Source organism: Buteo buteo, chromosome 2, assembly GCF_964188355.1.
Source record: "Buteo buteo chromosome 2, bButBut1.hap1.1, whole genome shotgun sequence".
NCBI lineage: Eukaryota > Metazoa > Chordata > Aves > Accipitriformes > Accipitridae > Buteo > Buteo buteo.
In genome coordinates, this window is record NC_134172.1 from 23,947,600 (window position 1) to 23,969,013 (window position 21,414).

General features: G+C 39.6%; 1 protein-coding gene across 3 annotated transcripts in view; it reads left to right on the plus strand.

The window, feature by feature from the left end:
- Positions 1–21,414, plus strand: part of ITGA8 (integrin subunit alpha 8) — a 125,347-nt gene that overhangs the window by 84,399 nt on the left and 19,534 nt on the right. For all 3 annotated transcript variants that reach the window (XR_012653226.1, XM_075048476.1, XM_075048482.1), the window contains 2 exons: positions 7,250–7,375; positions 10,697–10,810. Coding sequence is in view for 2 of the 3 variants with exons in the window: in XM_075048476.1 (XP_074904577.1) it covers positions 7,250–7,375; positions 10,697–10,810 (240 nt within the window). In the remaining variant the exon portion in view is untranslated. The remainder of the gene's footprint in view (positions 1–7,249; positions 7,376–10,696; positions 10,811–21,414) is intronic.

Consider the following 21,414-nt stretch of genomic DNA (forward strand, 5'->3'; position numbering starts at 1 on the left):
GTGGTGTAGCCACTTCATCTGCCAGTTCCCTCAGGACCCACAGATGCATCTCATCATTTGTGCACCTTCAGGTTCCTTAGATGGTCTCCAACCTGATCTTAGAATCATAGAATCATAGAATTGTTTAGGTTAGAAAAGACCTTTAAGATCATCGAGTCCAGTCGTTAACCCAACACCACCATGCCCACTAAACCATGTCCTGAAGTGCCTCGTCTGTGCATTTTTTGAACACCTTGCAGGGATGGTGACTCAACCACTTCCCTGGGCAGCCTGTTCCAATGCCTGACAACCCTTTCAGTAAAGAAATTTTTTCTAATATCCAACCTAAACCTCCCCTGGTGCAACTTGAGGCCATTTCCTCTCATCCTATCACTAGTTACTTGATAGAAGAGACCAACACTCACCTCACTGTAGAGAGCGATAAGGTCTCCCCTCAGCCTCCTTTTCTCCAGACTAAACAACCCCAATTCCCTCAGCCGCTCCTCATGAGACTTGTGCTCAGGGCCCTTCACCAGCTTTGTTGCCCTTCCCTGGACACGCTCCAGCACCTCAATGTCTTTCTTGTAGTGAGGGGCCCAAAACTGAACACAGCACTCGAGGTGCGGCCTCACCAGTGCCCAGTACAGGGGAACACTCACCTCCCTGCTCCTGCTGGCCACACTATTTCTGATACAGGCCAGGATGCTGTTGGCCTTCTTGGCCACCTGGGCACACTGCTGGCTCCTATTCAGCCGGCTGTCAACCAGCACCCCCAGGTCCTTTTCCCCCAGGCAGCTTTCCAGCCACTCTTCCCCAAGCCTGTAGCATTGCACGGGGTTGTTGTGACCCAAGTGCAGGACCTGGCACTTGGCCTTGTTGAACCCCATACAAGCAGCCTCGGCCCATCGATCCAGCCTGTCCAGATCCCTCTGTAGAGCCTTCCTACCCTCGAACAGATCAACCCTCCCTCCCAGCTTGGTGTCATCCACAAACTTACTGAGGGTGCACTTGATCCCCTTGTCCAGATCATTGATAAAGATATTAAACAGAACTGGCCCCAAAACTGAGCCCTGGGGAACACCACTTGTGACCGTCTGCCAACTGGATTTAACTCCATTCACCATGACTCTCTGGGCTCATCCATCCATCCAGTTTTTTATCCAACAAAGAGTACACCTGTCTAAGCCGTGAGACACCAGCTTCTCAAGGAGTATGCTGTGAGAGACAGTGTCAAAGGCCTTACTAAAGTCCAGGTAGACAACATCCACAGCCTTTCCATCATCCACTAGGCAGGTCACCTGGTCATAGAAGGAGATCAGGTTGGTCAAGCAGGATCTGCCTTTCATGAACCCATGCTGGCTTCGACAGTAGGCAGGTTTTTCATTCTTCCAGTCCCTGCCTTTGCCTCCTGCAACTTGGGCAGTGTGGCTGGAGCACTTGCCAATGAAGACTGAGGCAAAAAAGTCATTGAGTACCTCAGCCTTCTCCATGCCCCAGGTAACCAGGTCTCCATTTCTTTCCAGAGAGGGCCCACATTTTCCCTAGTCTTCCTTTTATCACTGACATACCTATAGAATTTTTTCTTGTTGTCCTTGATGTCCGTGATCAGATTTAATTCTATCAGGGCTTTAGCTTTCCTAACCTGATCCCTGGCTGCTCGGACAATTTCTCTGTATTCCTCCCAGGCTCCTTGTCCTTGCTTCCATCCTCTATAGGCTTCCTTTTTGTGTTTGAGTTTGTCCAGTAACTCCTTGTTCATCCATGCAGGCCTCCTGGCGTTTTTGCCTCCTGGCGTTTTTGCCCAAGTTCCTCTTTGTTGGGATACATCGCTTCTGAGCTTGGAGGAAGTGATCCTTGAATATTAACAAGATTTCTTGGGCCCCTCCTTCCTCCAGGGCTTTATCCCATGGTACACTACCAAGCAGATCACTGAAGAGGCCAAAGTCTGCTCTCCTGAAGTCCATGGCAGTGAGCTTGCTGTGCATCCTCCTCGCTTCCCTAAGGATCTTGAACTCCACCATTTCATGGTCACTGCAGCCAAGGCTCACTTGAGCTTTACATTCCCCAATCACTTCCTCAATGTACTGCCTTTACTCCTGTTCATACAGCCCAGGATGCTGTTGGCCCTTGCTGCTGACAGGGCACACTGCTGGCTCATGCGCAGCTTAAGCCAGGTCTTTTTCTGCAGAGCTGCTTCTTAGCCAGTCAGTCCTCAGCATGGTTTGTTGCCAGGGGCTATTTCCTTGCACCAAGTGTATGGTAAGATAAATATTTTTTTAATATCATATGGTATATTTTATATTATGGTTAAGTTCAACATAGTATGAGACAGTATAATCTGTAAAATGGGAGTCATTTTAGAAGCCTATGTATTTTTTACCTGTCTTAAAGTGTTAATGATTTTAATTTTTCAAAGACCATACTTTGAATATCCTATAAAGTGAATCAACTGGAATTCTGCATGGAATATACTCCAGAAATGGAAGTTTTCATGTATTACCACTTGATAGAAGGATTGATATGGTCTGCAATTATTTTATGGCTTAATCAATATTAACTCATAAAAGTTACAGTTTTTTCAGCAACATGCCAGGTTTTTGTTTTTTCTACTTGGAAATGATTCTGTAATTAATTTAATCATACCAACAAAAAGGAAAAAATTCCCCTACCAATTTTTTCATAAGTGTTACTCCTAGGTATTGTTTGCCATCCAAATTGCTTCACCTTCCATGGACATGGCTCTTCCTTTATAGCAGAGCTGGAGATCTCAGAGTTTGGAGGAAACACTAACAAGGCGAGGCCTAGTAGCAGCCTCCTCAGTAAAGTGTTGATATGCCATTGTCTAAAAGCTTGGTTTAAGATCTATGTTTGTGATAGCAGATCCTGCCAAAAGAGCTTGCTTTGGCTCAAAGTCAGAAGATTTAGCAAAACACAGCTCTACATATTATCCCATCAAAAACAAGGTATCCAATCTATTAAGCATAACTGATTCCAGACACTTCTGGAGTAAACAACACTTCTCAAGTTTAACCAGTAGCCTGTTAAACATTTCGCAGGGAGAGCTGCATTCCACATGCTAAAAGTGCTATACTTATTTTGCATACCAGGAGGGGTTTGAGTTCAGTACAGTGGATGAAGGTGGAGACATCTTTCTAGAGAAGGGGATTGCTCAGGACCACAGGAGTTACAGACAAGTCTTCAGCTTAAAGAGACAGAACTAGAATATATACTTACAAGGATATAGAAAAACTAATGTATGCCAAATGGCTAGATTTTTGTGTTTCACCCAGGAAGCCAGAGAGGTGTTAGGTTTCCACCCTTTTGTTTAGTTTCTGTAGAGGAAGAAAAAGGAATTGAGTGATAGGGAACTGAATAGAGAAAATGTTTCCATTTTGTACCCAAAACACAAGAAGTTTGGAAACAGAGGTTTTTTCTATTAATCTTTTCCACCCCATTTCTACCTATTTTTCAAAAGTGGTGAGGAGAAAGAAGCTGAGCTGCTGCATTTGTATTTGCAAGCCTAGCATCTCAAAGCCACTGGTCAGATCAGGTTGCAAGTATATGAAAAGGACTTCAGCATCCCTCCTCACTAGCCACTGTATTCTGTTTTAAGTTTAAATTAAGAAGCTGAGATGGGAGCATTACTGTCAGGAGGGCAGAGCTCCTAGGTAGAATAGTGCCACAGTTCTTAACAACATTTTGAAGCAACATATTTTTTGAGGATTTTTTTTAGGTTGTTTTGTTGTTGGTTTTTTTAGGTTTTTTTAGTTTGCTCTTCCTTCTCCTACTTGATAATGATTACATCTGTTTAACAAACAAGACTAAATTCTTGTGAGGCTTGTGAGAAATCTTCCTCTGATAATGAAATAATGGTCCCTCTGTCTTAGCAGAATATGGCTTCAGATGCACAATCATTATTGCAAGAATTTAAACGTGCTTTCCTTATTTCAGTTTTTCAAAGCACTGAACAGCATGAATACACAAATCACGTTTCAAATATGTAATGCTTATCTATTGCTCCAGATGGGAAGAGGATACAGAGACAGCTTCCTTCAGGTTTTGTATAAACAGCAGGATGCCTGGCTCAAATTTCCAAATAAGGCTAAGGACATTATATGCTTGGCTCCTTTTGGATTTCAGAAGCTAGCTCTCTTAGGGTGCTTGGGTATTTCCCCTTTGAAATTACTTAGATTCTTCAGTTTCAGTCAAAAAGTAGTACATTCCTCCTCATTGCTGAATTTCTTGTCTTGTAGAAAGGTTCCCTTTGTGCTTTGTTGTTTCTTCCATAAGGATAAATCAAATCTGTGCGCACATGCGAAGACTCTTATTTAGGGACTTTTCCTTTTGTGTAGCTTATCTTTCTCTGAAAGCAGTGAGGGACGTGAAAGAAAAATAAATTTATGAATCTTACAAAAGGTGTAAAGAGGAGCAAAAGGACTGATCAAAGATATGGAACAGATTCCGTTGCAGAAGAACTCAGTACAGTAGGATGCTTCAATCTAGAGAGGAGGTGACTATGCACAAATATGATCTGCAAGATCAGAAGTGGCGGGAAGAGTGTGGGTGGGGATTGACTACTGTCTGCCCATTCCTGCACAGGAATGCAGTGTGTTCACTGCGCAGGAATTAGAGCATCAAATGAAGCCTGTAAAGCTAGATTCAAAACAAGCAAAAGGAAGTGGTGGTTCATGGTGACAGATATTAGATGTCTGGAATTTGCTGCCAAAGGAATTAGTCAGGGTTAAAAGTTTACATGGTTCTAAGAGGAAACTGGACAAATTTGCAAAAGAGAAGTCCAGTGAAGATTAATAAATGAACAAAAACTTCATGCAGATCAGGAAGTCCCTGAGCTGAAAACATTTGGAAGCTGAAAGTTACTAGGAGAGAGCATTCTGTATGCATGCCATCTTCTTATTCTTCCTTCCACATCTGCTTAAAGGCCATATCGATGAGAAGAGAGCTCAGCTGGATGGACTTTTGGCCTGAGCCACTATTCCCGAGGAGTTGTTGGGTTTTTTTCCCAGACTGATGACAAAAAATAGTTTTATGGAGCCTATGCCTATAAATACCAGAGGTATAGGCAGTGGTTTCCAACTATGGTAGACAGTGGGGGGTGATATACATGACACTTTCTCAATAGCTGAGTACTGTAGTACCATGAGTGAGGCATCTGTCAGGGAAGCAGCGAAATAACAGCTAAAATCCACCACACAGGTAAGGTACATCCACTAACACGACTGGCAGGAGCTAACCTCTTCCTGAGGCAGTGTCTCCTCATGCTGCAGAGCCATTATTATTGTGTGTAAGTCCTGGTCTGGAGACAAAATAATACCATCCAATGCATTGCTCTTGAATGGTCACTGACACCTCTTGTATAACAGCTTTTACACAAAGTCCTCTTCCAGAACATTTCTGATGGAGTTAGAAATTGCAGCAGAGGGTATTGCCTGGCTAGAAAAAGAGGAAAGCTAAACCAGGTTTTGAAATGAGAAGTGAAGAACTGGAGAGATCTGGAAATCTGCTCAAGGTGACAAGGCTTGGGAGAAGAAAGCAGTACAGTTTTCCCTGGTGAGGAAAGTGAGACACTGTAGTTAAAGGGAGGGAGGGAGAATCTATTTAAAATAAGGTATGGTGTGCTAAATATGTGGTGTATAAAATAGCTACAGAGTTGTACAATTCCATGCTGCTGGCTCAAGAAGGATAAAATAATATCTTTAACCTGAACATCTAGGCCACTAGAGAAATTCTGCTTTTAAATTGTTGCAGGAGACATGTATGTTTTCTCTTAGTCACAGAGGGCTGTTTTTGAACCTTTGCTGTAATAATTCACTACTGAAGATGCTAACACTCTGGGATTTATGAAAAAAAAAAAATAAGTAGATATAAAAATCATCTAGTATTCAAATGGATCTACACATGTATCACTTGTGATCATATATTGAGAGCTTCTTCAAAGGCATGTCATTATATTGTGGTTCTTTTAATTTGTCATCATTAAAGAAGCCTATATGTGCTGGTGACAGAATCCTGGAAAGAGAATTCCCACATGTTATCACATTGAGAGGGAGAGATTTAGTAGCTATTTAACTGTTCCCTTATGGCAAAAAAGACAATGTTAACCTAATTAAGCAACAGGGAAAAAAAAGTTTCTTATTTTTGCTTAAGGGGTTTTCATCAGTTAATAAATTATAGTATCTTTCACTTTGTAGGATGCTTTTGACTGAAGATCTCAGACAGTGTCAAAACAGTTGCTTCTTTAGCCTTGTAACTTTAATCAGATGAATGGTACAAATTTTCCAAATCTAGTACTACACAGAATTAGTGTGTGGAAGGTTTTGTGTGTTTATAGCTATTATATTCCCCTTAGTGCAACAACATTTCTTACAATTACAAACATTTTCTTTAGTAATGTAAGATATTTTGTGTTCAAAGATCCATCTTTGCCTGATAAGATGGATCTGATTATAGCTCTTTATAAACTGAGGCCCTTAAAGAACAGTCTTGTCTATGTTTAGGTGAGTTCCTGTTGAGAGGTTATTGCAAACTTCCACATATATTTTGTTGTGATTTTACATGATTGGATTGTCATTAATTAGAATTTATCTTCCCTCCATAGCATTTGGGTTCCCAGGCATTCTCTGAGGCGTCTTGAAAGTAGCCATAAATGCTCTGTGTAAAAATTAAAGACAAACTGCCAACAATAAAAACAGGTTTTAATCAGAGAATAAAAATCTGTGAAGATAAAGCTGAAGAGAATGCACTTTAATATGAGGTCAAAAATGAACAAAGTGTTTCATTATATAAAGTTGAGTTATTACCAAAAGAAGTCTGTAACAAATAATGATCAAAAGTTGTGTTGCTAGAATTCAGATTTCCTTTTGTTTTTTCTTTTACTTTCTAAAGCTGGTAAAATCATTATATTTCAATAGGCAGATACTGACCTGAACTAATAACCAGATTTCCGTGCAGCAACTTTGAGTTTATCCTGTTACAGAGATCAGAATCTGGCCCCAAGAGTCTAACAAAATTAAGTACAGCAATGAAATTGACACCAGTAAAAGGTGGAAATGTAATTCCTATAACTGGGCAATATCTTGCTGTGCTATTACTCATCATGCTCCTAGTTGAAGACAGTATATTCTCATGGCTGTGCTGTTAAATTGAAAAAAACAGTGTTGATCCAAAATTCAAGACTCCTTGAGAAGGGAACAAATCTGTTAGACTCATTGTATGAGTATGTCATTACCATTCACATTTTTTCTCTTTGCAGTTTGCTATTCCACAAGACACTCCTGAACTTGCTGCTTTTTTGTATAATTCCACAATTTCTCATTACATCAGGAGAAGGGATGTCACAGTGGCAGAACCTCACAGGAAAAACTCTGCAAAAATATTGGTGAGCTATCTAAAAACTTTAAACTGGGACTATGCATGCAGTATACCAAGGTGGCTGTTGGTTTGACTGCAATTTATTTACAGACTTTTAAATATTTTTCTAAGTGATTTTTAACCCCTCAGTTTAAAATATTATTACATATCACCATGCCACAGGTTAGCAATTTTGTTTGACAGATTTTTACATTAAAGATCATGCATGCCAAATTCCTGGCTGTCTTACTCCTGGCTGTTTGCAGACAAACCTCTGTGGTCACACAATGGCACACTTATCACAGGGAATTTCGGCACAGATTTAGAGAATGGGCCCCTCTTCCACAAACTAAATTTCAGATTCTGACTTTTGAAAGGTAGTTCTCTTCTTGTTAACTTGACTTCTAGCATTCTGGCTGTTTCATAAAGAGTAGCTCACACTTAAAATTAATATTTTTATGTAAAGTAACAGTTCTGACGTACAAATACTTTGGAGTATATTTGTTCCCCCCAGTAAGTACTTATATACACATGGAAGGGTAAGACTCTTTCCCTTTACATTACCACAAGCAAGGCAAATGGAACAAGTCACTGCATTTTTAACATTCCAGACAATGCTGGAGCAAGAGCAAAGATCTTTCTCCCAGGAAAATAGTTCTGATTAGTCAGTCTGGTACCTGAGTATTTGGACTTGGCTGTATTTTCAGAAGGTTGGGGTTTTTTTCCATTCCTGCATTCAATGTCCCATCATTAGCATACTTCAGCATTACAGGTATCAGCTCCCCTTGCCTAGAGGCTGTGTTCAAACTCGATGACCTTGAGGTCAGTCGTGGGATTCATGCAGTCAGTGCTTTCCATCTATTTTTATGAACCTTGGGCAGATTTTCTTTGGTGCTGTCCAGTATCTTATTAAGCGGTTTACTGCAAGCTCACATTTGAATTCCTTGACATCCCTAGAATTTGGTTATGAAGAAAAGAACCTCACAGACCTAAGTATTCTGGAGTAATAGAATAATTATGCTGCTTCTGAAAGTTAATTTGGCAATTTTCATAACAGGAAGAAGATAGAATCTGAAAGTAATGAATACCATAGTGTTATTAAGAACAAAATCACAGATGAACCCATTTTAAACAATAATTGCTGTTGATTCCTATGTAATTCTTTCATCAACCTAATACCCTGGGAAGAATCTGATTCCACTGGGGCTGAACGAAAAATGCCTGGGCTTTTGAAGACATACTAGTCAATACCACAGAACACTTAATCCATTTTTCAGTAATACCTTAATTATCAGTTATCTTTGTCAGTGATTAGGCTTATATGCTGCCAGCATAGACATTACTGCAGCAACTGAAAGTGATTTAAAAGTTCTTAAGTATGTACTGTGTCTGCATCTTAAAATACAAAGCAGAGATTTTTCAGCTGCTTGATGTTGACAGATAGTATTTAGCTGAGTGCTTAGTAATATAAAATTGGCACTGTGATGAGCAGTCTTCTAGGACAATATGCTTTTGATAAGCACAAATTAGGATAGAGTACAGTGCTTACCACTGGATATATAGCAGGACTTTTCCAGGATGGACATGGAAAAGCAATATGTCATTTGTTCAGTTAGAAAGGTATCACAATTCTATGTGCCTTCAGCATTGCATACTACAGATCTAGAAAAATTAAATTTTATTTTGACACATTGGAAATATACAGGGAAAGTGAATGTTGCTCTGGAAAATGACCAATTGGCCAAAGGTAATTCTTTCTTAAAATTTGTCCTTTTTTTGTCAGAAATTTTAAGTTATTTTCATTTTCATTAAAGCATTTTCACAGAGAGAAAAAATGTTCTGAGAACCTTTTACTCTATTTATACTGTTTATTAAACATTTGGTTACTCTTCCATTAGTTCTAATGTTACAATGTTCTGAAAGTCACTACAGACTAAGTGCATTACTAAGAAAAATAGAAATATGTGTTCAGGTCCTAAAATGTCAGCCAAAAGTAGACTTTTTTTCATACTAATGATTTATTTTGTTAATATGTGTTTTTGGCCACTATGATTCATGAAAACAGCTCTCCTCCTTCCTGCAACATAAATAAATTTGGTTGGAGGATGTTTAAACATGAAAAGCCAAATAAGCAGATACTTTGAAATATTCATTTCAAAGAAAGGTTTATAGCTGCAAGTTCCAGGGTTTACAGTTTCATTTTCAGGCAGATTTAGAAAACAGTGATTAAGCATACAGCTTCTACTTAACTTGTGATAAGATAGAGATTTGTGGGAAAAGCTGTCTATAAAGATACAGGATTCCTTAAGGGTGTTTTCAGATCTGTTACATACACCATCATCTCATTTTCTGAAGTATGGGCTTTGGTAGTCAGCCTTTCTCACTCTCCTGAGGGAATATACTTGTGAAAACTTAGCTTTGCTTTTGAGGTCACAAGACCTTCTGACGTGAGTGTCAATCAAGCATCTGTAAGGGAAAGATTCTCTGCTTTGTTATAAAAATATGAATCAATTAAAACCTTGGCCTTCCTCCTGAATCAAACCAAAACTTTTCAGGTAAAACCCATTTGTATATATAAACCTATACCTTTTTTTACACACATTTTTAATCATTTTTCTGAGATCTTTCTCCCTTTCTATGCCCTAAACAACCGCATAATTTCTGTGGTTACCTCATGAGACTCTGCTCATTCCCTTCAGTGGCTTCCAGTCAGCTTTTAACCTTTTTTTTTGACATTCTTCTGGCAGACAGAGCATATAGTTTTGAGTTGCATTGCTTGGCTTTTGTCTTCAACCCTGTGTATGAGCCAGAATCACTGCTCATCAGAAACATTTCATGGACAACAAGTTTCAAGTAGAGCAACTAATGAATCTCAGCAAATGTTCTGGCTGCTATAATGTAAACATCAGTAAGCAAACCAGGAGAGTTAGAAGAGGGGAAATATTTAGGAACATAAATAAAGACTTCAGGCATGGAGAACAGGAAAAAAAAAGTGTTGAAATCACAAAATGACTGATAGATGAAGACAAAGCACATGCTTCAAAGGATTGATAAGTACCTGGACATTTTAAGAGTTCTTCAGAGTAGATATTGTTGAAAATTATTACTTTTATTTTCATTACTACAGGTAGGCGTTGTATGCATTGGTGGTGCAAAAAGAATCTCCTGCTTGGTTTATAGTTTGCACAATGTCTCTTGGGGTATCTCATGTATATTAGATGAAATTACTGATTTCAGACTACTTAACTCTTTAAGGGAAAGTTGATTTGTTTTGCTAATTTATAGCTTTTGAAAATGTTTATATACATTTTTAAAGCATAGGTATGACTTTCCTTTATTTTGTTCACAGAACTGTACAAATGTGAAGTGTATCCTAATTTCCTGCACTGTGGGACAACTGGAAAGAGGGAAGAGTGCAGCACTAAAAATCAGGTCCCGGCTATGGGCCCAAACATTCCTGGAGGTAATACACACAAAAATCTCTTTCTATACCCAAAGACACCTGCATCTTTTATTTGACCAGATATTTAAGAATACAAATGATGAAATTAAATGGGCCAAATGCAAATCCTTTTTATTATCACTTTCTTTGAAGATAACATCTCACTGGTTCCTGTTCAGGTCACATGCATGCTGCTTACTTTCTTTTTCTCACTATCACTACCTCTCAAATTCATGTCCTGAATCTTACCTGAATATTCCAATATTATTTTTAAACACCTTTCCTGGACTGACCCAGATCAATAATCTCCTAGGTTTCCGTGATGTGCTCTGCATTCTTCACATCCTTCCCAATGAAAGGTTTTTCTTGGAGCCAAACCGTATATGGTATACACTGTGTCCAGCTTAAAAATTCATTGTTATTCATTCTCTGTTAATCGAGGGAAGAGTAATATGTACCAAGCTCATATGACGTACAACACTCATGTAGTGACAATCTCTGTCTTACCACTAAAAAGAAGGGACAGTGCAGACCATAGAAAAAATGAACTTCTCCGTGCAAATTCCTGCATTTCCAACCTCATATGCTCTCAGAATTGTATTTACACTGCATAAGGCAGAAGGATTGTACTGTAAGCTGTTACTCACAGCTGGCCATGTGTCTGTAGTACTATGTGGTTGTCATGTCATTAACACTGGGCAGTACATTGACAAATTTATAATTCAGTTTGCTGTTACTAGGAAATAACTGCAGATCCTAACTTGATCAAACTGATTGATTATCACCTTCCTTCTTCAAGGAATTTAGAATTCCCCAGTCTTTCTACCTGGAATGCAAGAACCTTCCTGTGTTCCCCATAGTTGTAGGAGAATGATTTATCCCCAGAGTGCATTTTGCCCTAGCAAGAGAAGAATTGAGGATCTTCAGCTTACAACAGGAGCTTTAAATTAAGCTCCTCGCACCTTTTAAGTTAATTTCTCCTTTTCCTCAAATGTGAAAGTGGATCAAAGAAATTCTTCCTCACTTAACTTGCTTTCCTGGAGAAACAAGAGAACAGATGGGACAGTATTTACAGAATGTTGAATGACAGCTCAATAGCTAACCATCATGGCACCAAATCCACAATAGGTGCATACTTTGGGGGTCACGGGTCTCTCTTAGTGTACGGGACCATGGCAGTGTTTACTGAAAGGATGACTTGAAAGGTTTTTCTACCTGTCAGGACTAAAGGTCACATACTGTGTTCCTTCTGCAACAGCTATTAGCACCATTATGACTGAAGAGAGCATAGAACTATCTGGCCTTGCTTGAGAGAAAGTGATTTCTGTCTAGTTCAGTAACAACGGACACCCTTTCAGATTCTGGGTGAATTAATTCCTGATTTGTCAGTACATTTTCTTTGTATTAACAATCAATCCCAAGAAATTTTCATATCCTTTCTTCAGTTCCCTTAGCACAGATAAAATGCTTTTAAGAGGAGGCATATTTAGCAAATATGTTTGAAAGGCTAGACTGGATGTACTTCATTAAGGTTTGCTCAGTGAGTCATCTGCTAGTGGGAAAAAGGGGCAGGCTCTGGTTGAAATTTAAGCCCAAAAGCTTGACAGCTTGGATGTCTCTCTGTCCTTCCAAATCTGGGTAACTGGGATGGACATCTTCTAGTGTAAGCTTTTGCAAAGGTCTTAACAAAATTTTGCATAGAAAATGCTAGTACATAAGCATCTGTACACTCATAGGAAAGACATACATATTGGAAAATATGATGGGAATTTTATTCCAGTTTTTTCTAATTTCAGTAGGAGTCTGACATTCACACACTAGCTAGTCCCTGTTAAGTTCAGTTAAGAAGTTAACTGCACTAGTTCACTGTTCCTAATATATAGAGACAGGCAGAGAGGCAGAGCTATTATCCCTGGCTGGAACAATCTGTGATAATTTTGACCACTGCAGTGTGCAAGTAATATCACAGTAAACATTCCCCAACTTCTTCAGCAAGCAAAAGATAAAGCTTAGCTCCCTTAGCTAGCTACCTTACTGGGAACTAGACCTGACATGTTCCAGATCCAATCAAGTCTTTCTGTTCATCATTCTGTTGGTGAAATCTAATTAACTCTGTAAGGGCCAAAACCAAGGTCCTGTGAAAAAACAAGCACATAAATGAAACCCCTTGCACAGATCTTTAGATGCCAATTTTCTAGGCTTATTACAGCTATTTCAGTGGGAATTAGCCTCATAAAAGTTTTTTCTAAGTCAGTTTAGTATGTAACAAGAAATAACTGTAAGAGATTAAAGCTAAACAAATTTAATGAGAAGCAGAGACTGTTTCTCTGAGGTTTTGGTTGTGACAGAGGATGTGTAACATTTGGAACAAACTAGCTACAGAAGACGTGAAATCTCCTTTTCTTAGTGAATCTTAATAAAGACAGAATCTTCTAGCATATAAGCTTAGTTAGCTTGACTTAGGTTCAGAACAAGGATAACTGCATGAAGTTGAGTGGGACGTTTAATGCATGAGCAGGGGGACTCATCTTACCTAATCTTAGTCGTCTGAAAGTTAGATGCCAAAGCTGATTGCCTAACTCTGTAGCCAGTGACAAAACAGAGAGGTATCTTCACAGGATGCTTTATCCAGCTGATTTGAAACACCTTCTCTGCCCTCCTTCTGATCTGGATGGTGGAGAAGAGTCAAAGCTCTGCCTTGGGACATGGGTGTGTGCAAACACACCAGGCAATGCCAGTGCTGCAGTCCCTCTAGCTCCTCCTTGCTCCTTAATAAGTCCTGCTTGCTATGCCTGCAGCTCCCTTCACTCAGTGAGCTCAAGGCAGAGGTGGAATCTTACACCAACCTGTGGGCAGGGGCAAGAATGAGCCATCCTGTAGACTCCCTGGGTACAGAGACCTCATAGCATACACTACTACAAGTACATCTTTTGCTTACTCCACTGTCCTTATATACCCCAGGTATCAAACAAGGCTTTTTATGGGCTGTGATTTTACCTTTTAGCTGTATCCTTAGGAAATATTTCTGTTTCCTTCGAATAGTAACTTGCAAGCCTTGTAAAGGCTCAGAAAACTCCACTTAAAGCAACAGGATTTTTTTCTAAGTAAAAAAGGTAGTCCCCAGAGAACTGTTGCATCCTCCCATTTGTGTCTAAGAAGCTGCCAGAATAACATGAACCCTGCTTCACATGCAAACTTAGATATTGAGAAGAGAGAAAATAGTGTGATGGGGTCTGGTTGCCTTCCTCCCATTCACCTCAAAACAGTTCCCTTTTTCACAGCCCCTTTTAAAATTAACAGTTACACAGCCATCACCAAAAAAGAGTGTAGAGCATAATTAGTTTCCTAAAAAGGGCACAATCTGCTCTTAGTAAGCCTGTAAACTTGTCGTTCCTAAGGTTATTCCAGAAGTAAACTAAAGTATACCTAAAAAACAACTGCTGTTAGCTAGGCTGAAATCTGCAGACTTAAACTGAGGATTAAAATACAGTCAAAATGATCAGGATGTGGTGATTCTGAACCAGGAAGGACTGTTCAAGGGCCAGACTGAACCCCACAGTTATGGTTTTGTAAAGAAACTTAGAGGAAAAGTTGCTGTTTCCACAGTAACATCCCAAATGCTTTTGCATATACAATTAAAGTACAAAATTTTCATATGCCAAAGAAAGCAGGATAATGGTGACATACAACATTCCTCAACTGTGTTATAATCTAAATGAAGATATGATCTGCAGAAGAAATTGTTTGTGCTCATTAAAGCTGAGAACACACTGTCATTATGTATTCTTTTCTCATAGATATGCTAATGTGAACCTGAGAAGAATTTGACTGAAAGTGATTGATTAATGCTAGGACAAAATAATACATGTTTCTCATCGAATTTATATGGAACAGCCTGTATATTTTTTTGCCACAAAAGGTCAGTCATGTATTGACTGACTCCTTCCTCTTCCACTTAGTTTGACTGACAACAGCTGACCCCGTTGCCTCTTGACAGTTGTAGTCTGTCACCTTAAAACCCGAACTCCCATAACAAATAACAGTTAAATGACGTGCAATGATTAGACATGTTTGAGTAAATAAAGCAGCCTAAATGTCCCAACCAGCCAACAAAGATAGAGACAGACATTGTGCAAAGGCCAAGAAGAATCACAGACTTTTTTGGATTAACTTCAAAGCCTGGCTGTAAATATGAACCCTCTAGTAAAGCTGACTTTTGGATTTGGACTTGCTGATGGAGCAAATAATAGCCTGATTCGTGCAAAAGAGAAACAACCTTACATGGTTATGTTACGTTGTGTTCTGTTAGGGCTCTATTATGTCCCCATTTGTCTATTCATGGTATTTCTGACTCACCAGAGGGAGATCCAAGGGGACCTTGCCCAGTGTTCTTTGAACTCTGATGGGTACTTTTTAATGTAAGACTCAGGAGTTGGCTAGTAAAACATCTGTTTTGAAAATGTATTTCTAAATGATGAATCTGTACCGTCCGTCTGATTTGAGACATCTTTCCAGGCTCCAAGCTCTTTGGACACTTATAGCACTGTGGGAAGTGGAATTCAGCGTATTCTTGACTATTATTTCAGCCTGTATTGAAAGTTTCTCACAATGATAAAAATCTTCTTCTGGGAGAGCTTGGGGAGGCAGTAGTGTAAAAAAAAACCACAGAGGGTGTACGAGGTTCCCAAGAGGTTTGAAGTTTATTTTATTTTCTTTAATGTTATTGAATATAATTGCATTGTTTCTCTCTTGACTTTTAGACAGATCCAGATATTTGAATTTGGCACTCCTGACTGCATGAACTTTCGTAGCTAGAAGGGAGAAAAATCTAGTTTTAATGTGAGAAAGCGGAAAAGCAACAGAAGCATGGCAGCCACACTGTAATCGGGTGCTCCCTCAGTACACAAAGCCATGTTTTGGCTTCTTGGTTAAATGCTTGTTATTTCAGTGTTTCTGAACATGCACTGCTCCTGTTTCTTTTTAGTTGCCTAAAAATGGAAATACATGCTTGACATAATAAAGGTGACGAGTGGTGCAGCACCCACATCTTAAGTGCCTGGCTCCGGACTGGTATCCAAAACCTGAAACTAAATACCTAGGCTCCCTACACAGCATACAGAGACAATGAGGTACCTCAGACATTGATTTGCACTAACCATCAGGGTAGTGCATGATGGCAATCCCTTATCAGGATGATAGGCACCCAAATCCGGATTAAGCGGGAATATTTCCACCCTCTCAGAAGGCAGAATCCAAAAATTACTTAGGAAGTACCTATAGCATTAGTTGGAAGACTTAGAGGATTTTGTTTATTCAATATTTAGTGGCAGAAGCTAGAGCTTGCAGTCTAGTGATTAGAGAATTCATGACTGGAAGACAGGAATTCAATTCGCTCCTCAGCTTGAGAAGCTCCACATCCCTGCTTTATAGAATGATGGTGTTCCCTTCTGCTGAAGCTGCACCTCTACAAGGACATAAAAAGAAATTGGGAGGTCTGGAAGGGTGTAGAAAATGAGAAAGAGCCTGATGTAATACCTTGTTATTTTGGACCATCAGCTAGAAGTCCTCCAGTCCTCTCATCCTCCTTTGCCTTCATTGCCTGGCACCTGGAGCTATCACCACTGTTAGAGTGCATGCTCTAATTGTACTTCCTTGATGAGAAATGTTGTTGAGAATCTCCATATTTTACTACTGGTGAACTCAGAGGCTCTTTTTAGTACGGTAGAAATTCTGTAGGCCAGGTAATGCTTTTGGGAGAAGGATTCAGTTTAGCTGCACAAAGGCTGTTGGAGGCAGAATGCAGATAACCAGTGCAGTGGGGCCACACAGACTGTCCTCTGTGCAGCACACATATGCTTGCAGAGGCCTGGAAGTCAGAACACAGGTGAACTGGTGGAGGTGGTCCAAGACAGGTGAGAGATCTAGCTCTTGTATAGGCTCCTTTATTCAATCACTTTTCTCCCTCTCCTCTTTAGTATGGGAGCAATTATTGCGTATGTAAGTGGGATATGACCCTAAGGAACAATAGTTTCTACCCTCAGCATCCCCCTGCACAGAACCTCTTTCTGTGTCCAGCGGAAAACATCTCAGTCAAGGGAAGCTTGCTTAGTGTTTTCAAAGCATAATTTTGCAGCCGGTCTAAATTTCTTATCCGTGGGTGGAAGTGGTGAAGCACCAGAAAAATCAGTGAGAGAGATAGCTTGTTCTCTCATTAATTGTCATATATAAGCCATATATGGAAGTTTAAGTAGATTATTTTAATTCAGATTGAGAATTAAAAGCCATTAATGTGATGCACTGCCCTTCAAGCCACATATAACAACAGAAGGAGGAAGTCATCAAAGAAATTTGCCTTTACGTCAAACAACTGTTGTTATTTGAAAAAACAAAATGAGTAAAAAAGAAAACTGTGTGTGGCCAAAAATATGGTATTATACTGGATTTGATTGTTTGTGTGGAATGAAGGCTAGAAAGAGACCTTGGCACTGGGCTGAACTAGCTGGAGGTTTTTTTGGGTGTGGGCTAGTTTTGTTTTCATTCATTGTTATTTAAAGTAATGTCAAAATGTTAACAACAGCAGAACATGAGATTCTTGCTAGATGTGCTAAAGTATAGGTAACATTAGGTATATGAAGAAATAAACATCTTAAATCGATAACCATTAAAAACGGTATATTAAAGTGTTCTGAAATCACAACAAAATATCTTCCTCCATTATAATTTAAAATAGTCTGTTTAAATGAATGTGAAAGATATAATATGTGAAGTGTAAGAAGTTAATGACAGAGATGATGTGTTGATTTTCAGAGGAGTTGTATTGTCTTTGGTCAAAGATACATTTGGGTGGATATACCCTCTTGGTACAAATAGCACAAGTACTTTTTGACCATGCACTGAGTCATACATACATTTTTTAGCAAATTAATTCAAGAACAAATAGTTGTATGACCTCTACTCAGTGTTTATGTAAGCTACTCTATTTATTGGCAGTAGTTCAGGGTTTTGGAGGTATGGGTCAAAGAAAGCAAGCTAATGAATTCCCAAAGCATATATTTAAAAGGTAACACCATATTGCTTACCCTCTTGTCTCTAAAGTGTGCCAGACTCTAGCAGACATGAAGGGAAACAAGTTTTAATCAAGCAGGGCCAATATTGTTGTAACAGCACTGAATTACATATGCAACAGACATAAGTTCTGGGGGGAAAATTCCACCACAGCATGCAGCTTGCAATAGAGAAAGTATGTGCTTTTCAGTTAGGGTGACTTCACTGGGCTACATCTAACCAGAAAAAAAATATTTCAGAGAATTTGAACAATGCGCCATAGAGGCAATGGAACAGTCATTCTGGGGAGTCTCTCCAGTAGTTAAACCCTTCAAACCTGCAGAACAATGACCTGTCAGACTTCTTTAAGCTTCCAAAAGTTTTGTTCCTCCTACCATCAGTCTAGCTCCTGGTGGGCCAGATTTGTCCCTGCATTTTAGTCTGCTCTCTGATTAGGATGCCTCCATATGCCTTAGAGATGCTTTGGGGAGACTTCAAGTCTTTGCTTGAGCTTCCTTCAGAAACCACCAGCATTCTACTGGAGCCTGGAGACCTCTTCTTCAAATTGTCCAAGATTTTCCCGCACTTCCCACATTATTTCTGTTTGTCTCAATTGTACTTAGGGCAACACTGCACTGAATATTTGTCAGGAACACTTTCCTTCATTTCTGGATGCTTCTGTGTCTCACAACTGTTGAAGAAAACAAAGGCTTCTGTTCAAAAATCTATTTGTAAAACAAAAGTGTGTAGAGAGAAAGAAGCTTCAATAAATACACCAGCAGGGATCTACCACCCAAGCCACACAGGGGATGGCCATGTTTTGCCTACTTACGGGGATATTGGCAAAATACCATCTCAGTGACGCATGCAAGAGCAGACTCTTCTTGTTCTAACACAAGGGGAACCTCAAAAGGCCAAAGTAGGTAGGGCTGGGCTCCCTACTGTTGGTCATTAAGCACTGACATTCACAAATACCAAATTCCTTCTTCCCCTTCCTCTGAGCCATAATGAAGTCCTCAGCTTGAATTGCAAACCACAGGTCCTGCTGCTTCCAGTAAACACTGCATATTTAAACATCTGCAATTTAAAAAATGATATGGTGAAGAAATGCTGTTTCTCACAAATGACTTGAGAATTATAAACAAGGCTGTAGGAGAGACAGCTGCCTGTATCTCCAAGGTGTTGGTACAAGTAAAAATCCTGTTTGCAACTGACATTGACCACAGTCATTGTTTTAAAGCCCTTTGCCACAAACACATAATTCTGTGAATGCAGGAAAATACTCTCTAGTCTTTTATATTCTCCATTTCTGTAAAGTAATGGAGATGTGCAGCATTTCTGGGAGCCTAATGAAGGGTCAAGACGAGTTGATAGCTGTGGGCACAACCCAAGGCTATTAACCCCAGCCAAGCATTAATCCACAGGAAGCACCCTCTTCTGATGTTCTTATTGCTGATATAAGCTGAAAATGAAATAAGCCATGTATAGTAGGTGAAAAGATTTTTTTTTTCCATGAGTGCTGTGTTTCCGCTATATGATGTTTCAAGAGAGTTAATGCCTTTACTGTACCTTAGCCAATCAGGCTGCATGTCTAATGTCTACTTCTTTAATAATATAATATATTCTGCTCTCTCCATTAGAGATTACTTTTATAAGTCATATAAATCATATCTGGAATCCTGCTTAATATGAATTGCTTAGAATTGAAAACAAGGCTTTTTTTCAGGCTTTTTTCTGAATGCAAATCATTGCACAACTACAGAAACATGCTGGGACTTTGTGTGAGAAGTCTAGTGCTGTAGAATAAAAGATGAAGAATGGCTTGAGTCTGAAAATGGAAAATAATTAGTGTGATAAGGAAAAATTATTTTTCTGAAGACCATCTCATCATAGATGTTCAGTACCATGAAAATGTATAAAAAATACTTCTTTTGCCAAGTCCAATATTAAATCTGTCTAATTTTTCATTTCAAACACTGTTGATAGAAAAGGTAGTTCCTTTTCATTAGATGCCATCTATCTTAAGGAGCTGATTTGACTATCCCTGTGTAGTCATTTGAGGCAGTATTCTTTGTATTGCTCATTCCTAATATAAGCCCCAAGGAGAGGGTAAATGTTCTGATAATAAACATTTGGCTGCTTTCAGTATTTTAAAAGAACAAAATTATGGCATAGCCAAATGAGTTCCAAAAGGCAATAAATGTGCCGGCTTCATGTCACCAGTAAACACTCACATATTTGAAGAGAAAACTAATCTTTCAAAAAGAAGACAGAATGGACAAGGCAAATACCAGAACTACAACCCTGGATCCCAAGAGAGCAGCCTTCAGCCTTTTCAGGGATCTGCGTGGAAGAACTCCATGGGAGGTGATGCTGAAGAAAAGAGGAGTCCAGGAGAACTAGTGATTCTCTAGGATCACATCCTTTAAGCTCAAGAACTGTCCATCCTGACATGCAGGAAGTCAAGGAAAGGTGGCAGGAGGCCTGCATGGATGAACAAGGAGCTCCTTGGTAAAACTCAGACGTAGAAAGGAACCATAAAAGAGGTAGAAGCAGAGTCAGTTGACCAAGTGCAGAGGCTGGGTGGGGAATATAGAGACAGTGTCTAAGCATGCAGGGACAGAGTTAGGAAAGTAAAAGCTCCCCAGGAGCTGAGCCTAGCAAGGGACTTCAAGGAGTCTTCTGTAAGTATATCAGCAGCAAAAGGAAGGCTAAGGAAAATATGGGTCTTCTGCTGAATGGGACATAGAAAAGTCTGACTTACTCAGTGCCTACTTCACTTTGGTCTTTACTGGTAAAATCTGCATGCAGTAATCTGAGGCTTCTGTGACCAGAGAGAAAACCTGCAGCAATCAACATTACCTTCACTGGAGGAATATCAGGTTAGGGGAACATTTAAACAAATTGGACGTACAAAAGCCCAAGGGACCTGATGGGATACATGTACCAGTGCTGAGGCAGCTGGCCAATGTCAATGTGAGACCACTCTCAGTTATCTTTGAAAGGTCTTGGTGATTGGTGGAAATTCCTGAGGACGGGAAGAAAGCAAATGTCACACCTATCTTTGAGAAGGAGGATCCAGAGAACTACAGGCCAGTCAGCCTCATTTCAATCCCGGAGAAGGTGATGGAGAAAAAAAATCTGGAAGCCATTTGCAAACATCTGAAGGACAAGAAGGTGATTGGGAGTTGTCACTGTGGATTTATGAAGGGGAAATCATGCTTGATCAACCTGATAGCATTCTGCAGTGACATAAATGAGGTTCATCTTGGTGGACGAGGGGAGAGCAGTCATTGTTTTTTATCTTGATTTTAGGAAGGTTTTTGACATTGTCGAAGTGAATGAAGATAGGTGGACAGAGAGGTGGATTCAAAACTGACTGAACTGCCAGGCTTAAAGTGTTGTGATCAGCAGCATGAAGACCAGCTGGAGGTCCATCACTAACAGTGTACCCCAGGGGTCAATACTGGGGCCAATACTGTTTAACATCATTAATGACTTGGATAATGGGACTGAGTACACTTTCAGCAAGTTTTCAAATGACAGAAAAGCGGAAGGAGGGGTTGATACACTACATGGTT